Raw genomic sequence first — 14,023 nt, forward strand, 5'->3', positions numbered from 1 at the left:
TGCAGGCTCTATTTGCCAACCTCTGCTATAGTCAAATAAATCAGACATAAAAAATAAAAGTAAAATAATGTATAAAATAAATCAAATGTGTAAGAAAAGAAAACTGATAAAAAATAAAAAGCAGCCAATTATTTTAAACTTATTTCTAAAAGTTGTCACTTTCATGAAGAATGAACCTAATGTGAGGCCAGCTTTCCAGTTGGCAAATTTGAACACTGGCCCAAGCCCCGTAGTGTAGGGAAGGTCTTTTCTCCAAAATGGCAACTAAATAACCATTAGCAAAAGTATGTGTATCACCCACTATCATTCTTCAGGCCTTGCTCAGAGCTTGGCCCAAGGTTGATGCCTGGTAAACACTTGTGGAATTCCCAGTGACAATATTTTAGCCAATCTCCAACTCTGGTTGCTGAGCACAAGAATTAAAAGGCCTAAAGCTCTTCACTAACCTACCACTCTGATAAGGGTCAGGTAAAGGGCTGCTGCCAGCATTGTGACAATGGATGGTAGCAACAAGCGAACTCAGCTCCCCCAGCTGACAAGGAGAAGCTTGAGTTGCACATGATCAAAGCTGGCTGCAAAGTCAGATTCCGGGTGCAGCTAAGCAATGAAGGAAATACATCTGCCCCCTCAGCTGTATTCTTAGCCCAGGGCCACAGTCTTATGAGTCAGTTTAGAAGCGATGAACCATTTTTGAAAGAGCCAGTTAATCTGTGTCATTATCAAAATGAAGTCACAATCTTTCCTCTTAAGTCCTACACTGTGCAGTTCATGAAATAATTCTCATTTAATTAGAGAACAGATTATTTTTTAAGTGAAAGGAAGGACAGCTATAGCTTATCTCTTATAAGAGAGTAAAGGAGTGAAAAAGTTCCAGAGAAAAGTGGCTCTCAGAAAGGATGATTCAAAACTGCAAGAACTAGTAGCTCACATTTGCACCATGTTGGATTGTTTTCAAAAGCACATGACTCAAAAGGCACAGATTCCTACCCTCAGGCCTCCCAATCCACTGCCATCACATAAATTGCCATTTTCCTAACTTCACAGTATGAATGTCATTCCATAAATAGCTGACTCCCCAAAAGGCCTCCATCCAAACAATGTAGCCTTTACACTTAGATTTCACCCACCAGCCAGAGCATGTACAAGGCTCTGTGTGGGTCCTGATCCAGTTTCATCTTCTTTCTCCTCCAGATCAGTTAGTCACTTTGAAATGGGGTCCAGGTCTTAGGGTGACTGCCCGTGGCCCTGGTAGAATGTAGTACCAAGGGGAAAATTACATTCATACTTTAGGCACTGGCCTGGAACTCACAATCAAGGGACATATGAAAACCTATGGATGTTAGCTAATAAAGAAATGAACAATAAGTAGAAGAATCTTCATGGCAAGTTATTCCAACTAAACCTGATACATTCATTCAATTTATCTGGACTCCTTCTTGAGAGGCTATATGGCTATATGGTAAGAACAAGAAAGGTAACACCCAAGTTAAACACAGCAAGAATGTATAAATACAACCAGAAATAACTGACAAAGAAGGGCCCAAAATTTGCTTTAAGTTTTGTCATTTAACTGCACTGCCCTCCCTTTGTTCATCGATTTGACCCAGTAATGTCTCCATTGTGAGATTTGTTGTTACTGTGTTTGGCATATCAAATACATCAAGGGTAGCTTGCCAGGCTTTGCCATGTGGACAAGATACTCTCGGTAGCCTGCCGGGCTCTCTGAGAGGGGCGGAGGAATCAAACCTGGGCGGAACGGGTCAGCCGAGTGCCAGGCAAACACTCTACCCACTTTTTCAATTTTGGGATAAGAATTTTTTAATTTAATTAAAATTATTTAATTTTATTATTTTATTAGTGACAATATCTCATGTCTGTCCAACATTTCTTCTTCCTATTTCTTCTGCCAACTCTTTCCTGTATCCCTATTGGCCAGTGGGGTGTCCTGAGATCCAGCTGTGGTCCAGTTCCATTGTCCTCCATAACTAATTTCATTTGGCGCCATGACATTAAGTACCGTCCCATAGAGACTAATGACTCCCAAACTTAAATCTGAAGCACAGACTTCTTTCCTGAATAACAGATTCCTAAATCTAAATGCTATGCTGATATCCTTGGGGGCTAAGCAAAAACAGTATTATTTTCTATTCCTCTCCCAAAAATTCCTGTTGCTCTCCTCTTCATTACCTTATCCCAGAGCACATTCAGTTGCTCAAGTCACACCCAGAAATCTTCTCTAATAATTCTTTCCCTAATTTCTCACATACTATGCATAAGCAACTCCTGCGAAGGATATCCCCTTTGTCTTTTTCACCACCACAGCCTTGAAGATCCTAGCAATCTGACCCCGAACTCCTTCATTCTAATGTCAAAACCTTCCCTCCAAAAAGTACATTCAGTCTTACCAATGGCTGTGAAGGTTGGACACACGAAACTCCTGTATCAGGCCTTTGACCCTTTCTTCCTAGAATTTTCTTCGTTAGCTTATTCACATGACTGACCCCTCCCATCTTTTAAGTCTCCAAGGCACAGGACTAAGGAGTGAGGAGGCTTTCCCTGACCAGTTCTTTCCTCCCCACTGGCAACTTTCTGTTTGTCTGCAGCAGAACACTTTCCACTACCCATTTATTGATTGATTGATTGATTGATTGATTGATTGCATATTCTCTGTTCCTCCTCAAGAACGGGGACCTGCTCTTTGTTGTTCAGTTCTATGAGTCCAGTTTCTGGATCAGTGCCTAGTATTGAACATAGGATGTACATAATATATTTAAAATAAATCAATGAACTTCATTGTTTGCTCTCTGAAAAACAAAAGTGGCTCTCTTAAAGGCAATGAAGGATGCTTCTCTGCTAGGATGAGCATATGGTGGACATATTGAGCATATTTTAGAGGAGACAAACTAGATGTGTGATGGTTGAGATGGATTCCATTTCCTCCCCATCAACACTGGGGTCCGTTTGTACACTTAAAAGGCTCCACACTAGACAGTCTTCTCTCAACCATCAAAAAACACATCTACAATCTCAGGCCATATTAGGACCAATCCCTGAGCCTCACAAAGAATGCAATCTTCACTGATAAAATTCTAAATGTACAATTTAAACAAGTTTAAATACAAATAATATGAGTTTTTGATAGTCCCATGGGGCAGATACTAGTTCAAATAAGCATTTCAAATTAAGTCCTGGGCATTAGTATCTGATGAGAAACTTTCAGGATTGAAGCATCAGTTTATGACACTATAATCCATTCTATGTGCCTCTTTCACTGTTAGGACATCCCACAAGAGCCTACAGAATCAGGAATCATCATGTGGGTAGAGGCTGTGGGCTGGTTCAGGGAGCCATGGCAATTTTAAAATGCAAAATATAAACCCATAAAACAGAGGGCTGCCTGTGTTTCCTGAAAGCTGATAAAAAGCTGTGCCAGAGATGAAAAAAATGGCCCGATGCCCTTGCTAAAATGGTAATGCCATGAAATGAATAAAGATAAATCAGTAATTCATTTGTAAGATTTCTGATTCTTTCTCTTTGTAAGTGCTCTGGACTACTAGTTTAACTTTTAATAAAAATGACAACTAAGACCAACTAGCTCTAAATGAAATCATAACAATTATAAATGCTTCCATGCATAACTACTAGAGTGTCTAGAAAGACTATTAAATAGCTTGATTATCTTCCCCTCACTCTCTTTTCTCTCTCTATTCCCACACTCCCACTTCAGTCTGCATTATTTCTACACTTAGCCAGCCCTTCCCATATAGCCAAAATATTGCAAGACGTACCCCACACAGCCTCCTGCATCAGCCTTCAGAGGTAATTCCTGCCAGCAGTCTCTCCTTCCCACCCCAATCCTTCTTTATCACATGACCTTCTCTTACTGCCCCCAAGTTATGCATGTTTATTGATTTTTCCCAGAAAAATAAGGTTCCTAATTTTTTTTAAAAAATGATATTGTTAAGATCTTGATTAATTTAAATCTTCAGGGTCTACAATGATGTCTGGTATCTGGAAGGTGTTCAATGAATAGATGAAAAAGAAAATGACAGAGGAAAAGAGAAAAGGGAGAGTGTTTAAAGAAATACTAAGGTGGAAGGTTCATGTTAAAGAAATGAAGAGACAGTCAAAATTCTAAGAAAGAGACGAGAGAGATGGGAAGTGATATTTCATAATAAATAAGATCATTCGGGTAGACTTCTCTGGGCCTTAGGACAGATTCTTGTTTGTTTTGTGCTCATACCAGTCAGTTCTCAGGGAAAACTTCAAGCTCAGTGCTCAAGGGTCAGTCCTAGTGGTACTCGGGAGACCATATGGTACTGGGTATTGAATCTCCTGCAAAGCATTAGTTCTACTGAGTTATTCATTGAACTTTCTCTCTAGCCCTAAGAAAGATTTTTACCTGAAGATTAAAGCCAGTGATGATCTTTGAAAGATCCTAAATCAGCAGTAATAGAATTAGATTTGCATTTTTGAAAAGATTCGATTGAATATACAAACTGAGTCACAAAAGAGTAAGACAAGTGATGAGACAAAAGGTTGCACCCACTATAAATCTGATATATGGCTGCAAATGGGATAACAGATATGGAAATGGAAAGCGGATAGTGGGACCTATGAGAACTCCACAGAGAGAAGAGGAGGCAGGACAGATTAACGCAGACTCCAGATGCTTAGCAACGCCAGCTGGTAGTATTTACTAAAACTCTGGAAACAGTCAGCAGAGTAGATTTGGTTTAAGAAGCTAAAGGCTGACTACTTTGGGGGTGACTCTGAGACCTCCCTTGAATTATTTGGTAGGTAACTTGATATAAAGTAAAGAGATGTCAAGGCAGGGAGAAAAAAAGACTAAATAGACATCAGGAGAATTTGTTAATGACTGAGATGGGAAGAGAGAGACAGAGAAAACTAAGGATTCTACAGTTTCTTATATGGATCATTGTAACAATAGTGAGAGTACCAAGGGAGCCCAGGATGCTGCAGTGATGGAATATATGAAGATTCCTGAAAAAAAAATTAGACCCTTCTCTGAAACTTCTATTGAAAAATAATCTAATGGATTATTTTTGAAGGTGGCACTCAAAGGGGGCTGGGAGAGAAGTGTTTCCAAAGTCTACAAATTCAGAAGCCACGTTTCCACTATGCTAAGTGATTACACTTTTACCTTTCCTTGCAACAAGACATGGTTATGACTAAGTTCCAGTACAAGAAACAGAAGTGTGTAGTTTATCTGAAACTATTTTACCAAAAGACAGGGCGATGTACACATTCTTAACATCCTTTCTCCACCCTCTGAGATAAATAGAGCTCTTGTAATCTTCTGGTCCATGAAGAGGAGGACCAAACTGAAGAGATGACAAAGAAATGAGCTAGAAAGTGCCAGAATCGCCACAATTTCATGAAACTGTTATATCATTCCTGGAGTACCTACCTAGACTTGTTTTAAAAGAAAGAAACAGTCTTATTTATGTTGCTTCTATTTAAATTTGTTTGGTATCATCCAATCCTCATCCTAACTGGACCACGGGACCATTAAGTTTCCTGCATCACTGTCCCCTTGACACAGGTCACATCACTGCTTTGTTGGAGCACAGTATCTTTGCCTGTATTTATTTCAATCCTGACCATCCGTTGAAAGATGAATCAAATTCCACCTCCTACATGAGACTCTCCCTGCACTTCCTCCCCTGAACTTTGGTGCTGGACACCTACCCCACTCCTTGGTCACTTGGCCTACTCTGCCTTCAAAATGAGTCATCCCTACACACTTATCTCCTGAGGCACAAGGTTCTCATTCCTAGGCTAGAGAGACATTCCGTACAAGGTCATGAGGAAAAAGGCCCCATAAACCTCTGTCACCACCACCTGCAGCAAGGATCAGAATGGAGGAAAACAGTATGTAGCATTGTAGCACTATCCTCATTGATTTGCTCGAGCAGGCACCAGTAATGTCTCACAACAAATTATGAGGCTTGCTGTTACTGTTTTTGGCATACCAAATACATCATGGAAAGCTTGGCAGGCTTTGCTCTACGGGTGAAATACTCTCGGTAGCTTGCCGGGCTCTCTTAGAGGGGCAGAGGAATCAAACATGAGTGGACTGCATGTAAGGCAAACGCCCTGCCTGTTATGCTATGGCTCCAGCCCAACCAGTATGTAACTAAATTTATTTACTTGAGGAGGCAAAAAAAAGCTGAAAAGAATTTGCAAACAATCTAAATCTACTTGTAATATGAACCTGCTGATACCACCTTTAAACTAATCTGTAGATACAAAACCACTTTGTGGTTAATACAGTACCGGAAAGCATTAGTACAAAATCACGTGAAGGCAACCCTTGGAGTCAGGCGGTTTTATAGCCCTGTATGAACTGAAACATGCACCTTCAGGGGCTGAAGAGATAATAGCAGGTAGGGCGTTTGCCTGGGATGTATCTGAACCAGGTTTGATCCCAGCACCGTATATGGTCCCCTGAGTGCACTAGGAGTAATCCCTGATCATAGAACCAGGAGTAAGCCCTGAGCACCACTGGGTGTGGCCCAAAAATAAACCTGAAAAATGTGCAGCTTCAGAAAAAAATTGCTGGTCATATAAACTAGTGCATTCTCACATGACACACTGCCAACGTCTTCTTCACAAATTAATATCAACAGCAGTTACTTTTGACTACCTAAATAAAAATCATATTTCAAATATTTTAAAATCAACTACAGACCAAAGGTAGATTTGCAGCAAACCTGATTGATTTAAAGTAGCGTAAATTTCAAGTATAAATATATTATATGTATATGTATATATATATATCTAACTTACTGTTTGCCACAATAATTACTTAGAAATTATAAATATATGTGTGTGTATATATATATGTAACTTACTGTTTGCCACAATAATTATTAAATCTAAAGAGAAAGCAAAGGAAAGGGCTGGAGATACAGTACAGTATTTTTCCATTTGACTTTCACGTGACAAAACCAGGTCTTGTTCCCAGCAAGGCAAATCCTGTTAGGAATGATCCTTGAGCACAGAGTGAGGAGTAAGCCCTGAGCACAGTGGGTGTGAGAAAGGAAAGGGAAGGGAAGGGAAGGGAAGGGAAGGGAAGGGAAGGGAAGGGAAGGGAAGGGAAGGGAAGGGAAGGGAAGGGTCAGAGACTTCACCACAGTCACACCCAAAGTTGCAACACAACTTCTCTGACATCTGACCTCTTCTGACATCTAGACTTCAGAAGGGATAACTACTACTGGGAAAATCGAAACAACTAGAAAAAAACTTAAGTCTAGGTTGCTTAAGGGAATGCCCAGATTTCCTCAGAATACTCTTATTGTTATATCTGAGAAAGTATTCTAAGTATAACACATTACAAGGTATCCCCATGGAAAACAAGCATGCAGATTTGGAACTTACGCTAAAGATCCCAGTCATTGCAAGTGAATCCAAGAAGCTAAGTCTAACCAGTCAGTTGTGAGATGGTTAAAGTAATACTCATGTCTCTTTGAGATCTGCTGTTCGTGTGGCATAACAGCTATCTACAACCACAGAAGGACAGAATACAGAGGGCCAACTCTGAATCAAATATTGCCTTCCTACACGAGACAGTTTGAGCACAAATTAACTATTCTTCATCTCAGTTCTGTTGAAATCCTGGCAGGTTTCAAAACTCTCGCCAAATATGCCCCCTTCCAAGCCTAAGTCCAAAATTCCATGGTAACCCATAAGGTCAAATGCCACGCAGGAACATGCTTCTCAGCAAGCCACGGACGACATGGAAAGGCCGCCCTGCGGCTGTTACCACGTGTGACCACAAGGTGTCAATAGCAAATAAGAAGAACCACCAGGGAATTTCAGTCACCAAGGGTTGTCTGAGATTTGGGGAATTAGCAAGTGTTCTGGGCACATTCTCAACACTCGGGACTATTTCACTTACTTTGTGGCCATATGTAATGAAACCTCCAGGATGATTTTTCATCCATTACCCTTTACACACTCAGGGAAAAGATTAGGGGACAAATCTTTATTATGTTTTACCCAGATAAAGGAAAACATGAAGCAGGATTCTCGATTCTTTAACAATTCTCCCCATATTAGTTACTACATTGCTATTTTAAGCATAGATGTGTATATATATATATATATATATATATATATATATATATATATGGAGCTGGAGCGATAGCACAGCGGGTAGGGTGTTCGCCTTACACGCGGCCAACATGGCCGACCCGAGTTCGATTCCTCCGCCCCTCTCGGAGAGCCCGGCAAGCTACCGAGAGTATTCAATATGCCAGACACAGTAACAACAAAGTCTCCAATGGAGACGTTACTGGGCCCGCTCGAGCAAATCGACGATCAACGGGAGGGCCTTTACCTTTACCTTTACCTATATATATATATGTGTGTGTGTGTGTGTGTTGTATATATATGTATATGTATACATATATATGTTATCTTCATTTTTTATTTATTGAGTACTCTCAGTGAGGGGACATCTGGGAAGGAACATCAAGTGAGGAAACTGGTTTGTATAGCCAGAAGTAAGATCATTTCAGTGACTGCTTTGATGAGCTGGATATAAATTTGTTTCTCTCATTAGGGATAACATCTTCAATGGGAACATTTGATTTGTGAGTAGCTACAGAAATATTGAAAGCTGAATTTATTGGTCTTCCAAACCAAGAATGTCAGGAAAGCCCTCTTATACCTACTACTCCTTGCTGAAAAGCAGGAAGAAGGACATTTCTGGAAAGAGACACTGTTACCAAACACCATCGCCAAATAGATCCAAAGTCCCCATGGGATCTGCCTATGTTTTAGCCATCATACCACCTTTATTGCTTCTGTGTGCTAAGATTTTTAACAAAAACTAAAGTATTATAATAAATGTGCTGAAGATGCTACTCCAAGGCATTTATTCTGGTAAATAAATTCCAACTTCCCCAACTGATGACAGTATTAGTCCCAATGTACATTTATAAGTTGAAAATATCTTAAATTTTAAAACGCATTTAAAATATATAACAAATATAGCTTAGACCACCTTAAATACGCTCAGGAAACTTACATTAGCCTACAGTACATAAAATCATCTCTCACAAAGCCTGTTTTATAATAAAAATGGAATATCTTCTGTAATTTAGTGAATACTGTGCTGAAAGTGAAAAACAATGATTGTGTTAGTTCATACTGTTAACATACACAGCTGAACGCACTCTCAGCTGGGCAAATGCTTGAATCATTTGAACAATATTTAATTGCCGGATGAGGGGGGTGTTAAGAGTGACAGGGTCAGCAATTTTCTTCTGAAAAATAAAAAAGGTGGTAGAAGTAATTTACCCCTATAATGGCATGACTGACTCATTGCCCCTTGATGCAGCCTCTGCCCAGCATCAAAAGTATTACATACTGCCAGCCTGAAAAAGCTCAAAATCCAGGAACAGTTTCTACTGAAACTAATCTCTTTGTCACCAGTGTAAAGATACAAATCTCTAAGTGTAAGCTTAGTGGCAGCAGTCTGTAGAAAGACATACAAAATCTGAGTTTAGCCAATGAAACATCTTCTTCCTCCTTTCATCTAGAATTCATGAGCCTCTGTCACACCCTGGCAACAACTATCTATCTTCTCCAAGAAACATGATACACAGAAATAAGAACCAGATAGGGGGCAAAACATCAGTCTCACCATTTGTTGATGTCGAGAAACAGTGGTAGATAGTTTTTGTGGATATGCTACTACAGTTCTGCCAAAGGTCGGTGGCATGGTCATTTCCCTCCATCCAGTGCTGGAAAGAAGCAGACATGCTTAATTAGAGGAAATAATGAATGAAGGAGTGCTGAGGGGGAAAAGACCAAGGGAAGGCAAAGACAGCTCATTCAACTGTCCAGGTGGCCTGGCCCTGGCTCCCAAAGTTGCACAGTCAGAGGCTACAGTCAGGCAGGGAGAGGAAAAGAAGGGGTCATGTAGGTTAAGTGTTTCAAAGGAAAGAACCTTGTAAATGGAAGAGTAACCACACACACACAAGTAGAGGTATGCACAGGAGTAGAAGCGGGTAGGACCCACTCTGACTCCCAGGCCCCTGCTTGAAAGCCATCTGTCCTGATCCTGGGTGACAATCACCCAAGCCACTACCTATCTGAGCCCATTTTCTGATATTTTTTAAATCCCTATCGGACTGGCAAGATTGCCCCGGGCACAATTAAGATGTTGTGATGTTAGTTTTTAAATGGTAAAGCAATTCACAAACTCCCGGAGAAATCATTCTTGACCAATCTTTGAAACACAAGAACATTATGCCTGTGACTTGCCTTCTATTAAGAAGGTGAAGTTAGAGTGTAGATAAGAAAGTAAGTTTAACATTAAATATGAGGGAGATGGGGTTTTATAACCCCCCTCCAAAAAAAAAGAAAAAAGAAAGAAAGTATTTTATGAGCTGTTCGTATTAGTTAACGCTTAACAAAGAAGGTGCTGTGTCCAGCCCCCGAAAGCAGATCTGGGACTATAAACTCCGGAAAAGTTTATATGTTCCGGAAAAGCCAAATTTAACCTTCCGGTTTCAAGTCCTAGTGTTTTATGAACCAAGCGCCCATCTGACCTCTGACATTTGGGGGGCGGGTAGAGAAACTTTCATAAATACTCCATTTCCTTCCTTCAAGAAGTTGCTTTAAGGAAAATGCAAAGCATTCAACAAATGGCTGTCGGAGCGCTGTAGGGGCGCTGGAAGGCTTTTTGCAGTCCCTGCAGCCTTGCTCCAGAAGGCCTGCTCCAGCCTGGCTTCCGTCCCAGCCCAAATCTGCTTTGCTCAAAACAAGCGACAAGTGGCACATTGCCAGGAACTGCAGGCTCTGGGGCTTGGGGGGGCTTCTCGTCCACCCCCCCGCAGGGGCTCGCTCCCTGATGCCTCTGGCACCGCTGCCCGCCCTCCCAGCCCCTGCGCGGGTGCGCCCTGGGCGCAGCCGGCCCCTGCCCGCCGCGGGACTCACGCTGACGATGGTGGAGACGAACAGCAGCACCAGGACCGCGACGTGCAGGACGATGATGCTCAGCAGCAGGAGCAGCATTTTGGCGGCGGGCGCGGGGGCTTCTGCCTGGGGGAGAGAGGGCGCAGCTGGACGGCAGGCCGAGTCCCAAGGCGGAGCGGCGGGGTGGGGTGCGGGGAGGGTCCGCCCGCCCCCGTCGGGGCCCCAGGCCTCCCCGCGGCCGCCGGGAGAGGGCAGCAGGCGGCCGTCCAGCCCGCCGGACTCAGGGAAGTCTCCAGAGTGACAGCCCCAGGGCGCGGCGGGGAGCGCGGGCAAGTTAGCGGGCTCGGACGGTGCATCTCCCCGGCGGGGGTCCGCGCGCCGACCCCTCGGGGAGGCCCAGAGGTGAGTGCGGCGCAAAGGAGCGCCCGGCCCGGCCCGGCCCGGCCCGGCCCGGTCCCGCCTGCCAGGAACCCTCGGAACCGACCGCAGGCCAGAGTTAGCGGAACCGGGAAGGACCGGGAGACTTGGCCGCCCTCTGCGCACCTCTTCAGGCAGCCCCGAGGACCCCGAGTAGCCCCAGATAAATCGCTTTCGGACCCTCGTGTGCCTGGTTATAAGAAGGGTCTCTATGCCCGGTTATAAGAAGGGTCCCTATGTCCTGGCCCAGTCTCGATCTCCACAACAGAGACCCAGATGCCCGAGTCTCGGGAAGCAGATGAGGGAGAGGGTGGAGGTCGAACTCCGGACGGGTTGCAGCCTGTTGGCACTAGGGCACCCCCTGATCCAATTTGCAAGCCTTAACTTCCCATCTTAGGGATCTGGAGGCCCCGTGATTTGGCTAGATGATACGTACACTCTCCCATGAAAGACCACCACAGCCCAGGAGAGTCTCAGGCCAGCAGGACAAAGTTTGAAAACACAGTTTTAAAGCATCCAATCCCCATTCCTCTCCGAAGCAACAAACTCTAGCAACTATTCAGGGAGACCAAAGCAATGTTTTCATGAGTCTCCCAGGACGTTTAATTTAAACCAAGTGACTGCCAGCGCCAGGAAGAGGCAAGAGAATGTCGGATAACTGGCCACATCTGCGAGATCACCAGAGTCCAGGGTCCCGGGCTGCCCACCACTGGTCCTGGGTGCCAATGAGTGCCCCTATATTTAGCACCTCTCCAAACTAAGCAAAACTGGCTCGGCCCAGCCCTGTGTTCAGACCCCACCACCCTCTTCTCCTAGGGTCTGCATCCCATAGGCACGCACTCCACCCTGGTCGCTTCGAGTGCCAGGGCGGCGGCTGCAAACAGACTGAGATCCGCTGCCAGCTGTGCTGGGGACCAAGGGGGTCGGGGACCCCGGTCAACCCAAAGCCCTTCGTCTGCCCAGCGCTTTCTGGCACCATCCAGGGAAGTGCCCACGTTTCCGCTGCATCGTCTCCACTTTACAGTCCGAAGCACTTACAGCCCTCGGGATAACGGTCGGGGGGTCTTCGGAAGGGCCACAGGCAAGAGTCCGGCGCGCGCTCCCGGCTGCTGAGACCCCACAGCTGCGGCTCTGGGCGGCACGGAGTCGGAGCGGGGCGGGAGCCGGCCTTCTCCTTTAACGGGAACTACGCCCCGTCTGCGTCGCGGCTGTAGGGTGTGTCCCGGGTCAGCCTGTGCTGAGAGGCGGGACTCCCCCGGAGAAGACGGAGGGAGGGGGCACAGAGATAACCTCGCAGCCCGGAACGCACTCCGGGAGAAAGTCGGTCCCAGCGAAGCCGCGGCGTCGCGTCCCGGGCAGCTCTCTCTCAATCAGCCCTCCCCGGCTCTGTAGGGCTTGTGGACCCCGAATGCTGGCGGGTCAGCTGGGGCTCCGCCTCCTTAATCCCCCCTGGGGAACAGCCTGACGGAGGCCGCCTTCGGGGGACCGGCGCGCGAACTGCACCCACGCAGGACTTGGCTGCAACCCCTTTTAGCCCTGCAGGACGGAGCCTGGGCAGGATACGTTCCCCCCACTCTCCCCTCTTCCCGAGCCAAGGATTCCCGAGCCCGCCCTGGCGCCTTAGCTGAGGACTGCTGTACCCCACCCCGGCCTCCACTCCCCGCCCTCCCGGCGCTCGGTCTTGTGCGGATTCCCTGGAAACTAGGGCTGGTCGTGCTGCCCCTGCTTGGGTGGTGATGAAGGCTAAGTAAGGATGCAGACTAAGCAGGCGCACGGTGCCTTAGGGGCTGGCTCCTCCTAACCGAGCAGGGCACAGCCAGGGGAGCGCCGGGCTTTGGGTTGGCTTCGCTCCCATTCTAGTCTGGCATCCTTGGCCCACGGGTTGGGTGTTGGCTATTTGGTGGAGGAAGAGTAACCTGGAAATCAGCTGATTCTTCGGTGCCTCGTCATGCTCTGCCCAGTGTCACTGGAAGGGAGGGTAACCTTTCAGGTGGTGCAAGTGCACCCAGAGGAGACACTCGGGCTGAACTCTGATTCATGAACTAGTCAGCCAGAATTGTCAGGATTAAACGACTTTGCCCACTAACGTAAAGGGTGTTCGTGTGCACAGGCACACAGACACGCCCTTTGACTTACTGCTGTACTGTAACTCCACATTGTTAGACTATTTGAAAGGAACTGCTTCATATATTATGTTTATAGCATATGGATATATTTTGTCACTGTCACTGTCTTCCTGTTGTTCATTGATTTGTTCGAGCAGGCACCAGTAATGTCTCACAACAAATTGTGAGACTTGTTGTTACGGTTTTTGGTATATTGAATACTTCATGGGGAGCTTGCCAGGCTTTGCCGTATTGGGGAGATACTCTGGGTAGCTTTCCAGGCTCTCTGAGAGGGGCGGAGGAATCAAACCCAGTAGGTATTGCGCTCCGCGTGCAGCACAAATGCCCTGCCCGCTGTGCTGTCACTCCAGCCCAAATATATTTTAATTAAATAAAATATTTTAAAGTTTTTTTCAACAATAGTTTTTAAAAACTTATTATCATAACTTAAAAGAATACTTATTACTGCTGATCTGTGGGAGATTGTATGTGTAACGCTTAGCACTGCGCCTTTTGGCCACATAAATCTGATTACCTTATGATTCTGG

At 45.0% G+C, this 14,023-nt stretch overlaps 1 protein-coding gene across 1 annotated transcript in view; it reads right to left on the reverse strand.

Moving 5' to 3' along the window:
* Nucleotides 1-12,523, reverse strand: part of PMP22 (peripheral myelin protein 22) — a 32,753-nt gene extending 20,230 nt beyond the window's left edge. The window contains exons 1-3 of the mRNA XM_056117820.1: nt 12,409-12,523; nt 10,975-11,079; nt 9,677-9,776 (exon numbers count right to left, since the gene is read on the reverse strand). Of these exons, the coding sequence (XP_055973795.1) occupies nt 9,677-9,776; nt 10,975-11,052 (178 nt within the window). The 5' untranslated portion in view covers nt 11,053-11,079; nt 12,409-12,523. The remainder of the gene's footprint in view (nt 1-9,676; nt 9,777-10,974; nt 11,080-12,408) is intronic.
* Nucleotides 12,524-14,023: the final 1,500 nt, after the last annotated feature.

Source organism: Sorex fumeus, unplaced genomic scaffold, assembly GCF_029834395.1.
Source record: "Sorex fumeus unplaced genomic scaffold, SorFum_2.1 ptg000036l, whole genome shotgun sequence".
Classification (NCBI taxonomy): domain Eukaryota; kingdom Metazoa; phylum Chordata; class Mammalia; order Eulipotyphla; family Soricidae; genus Sorex; species Sorex fumeus.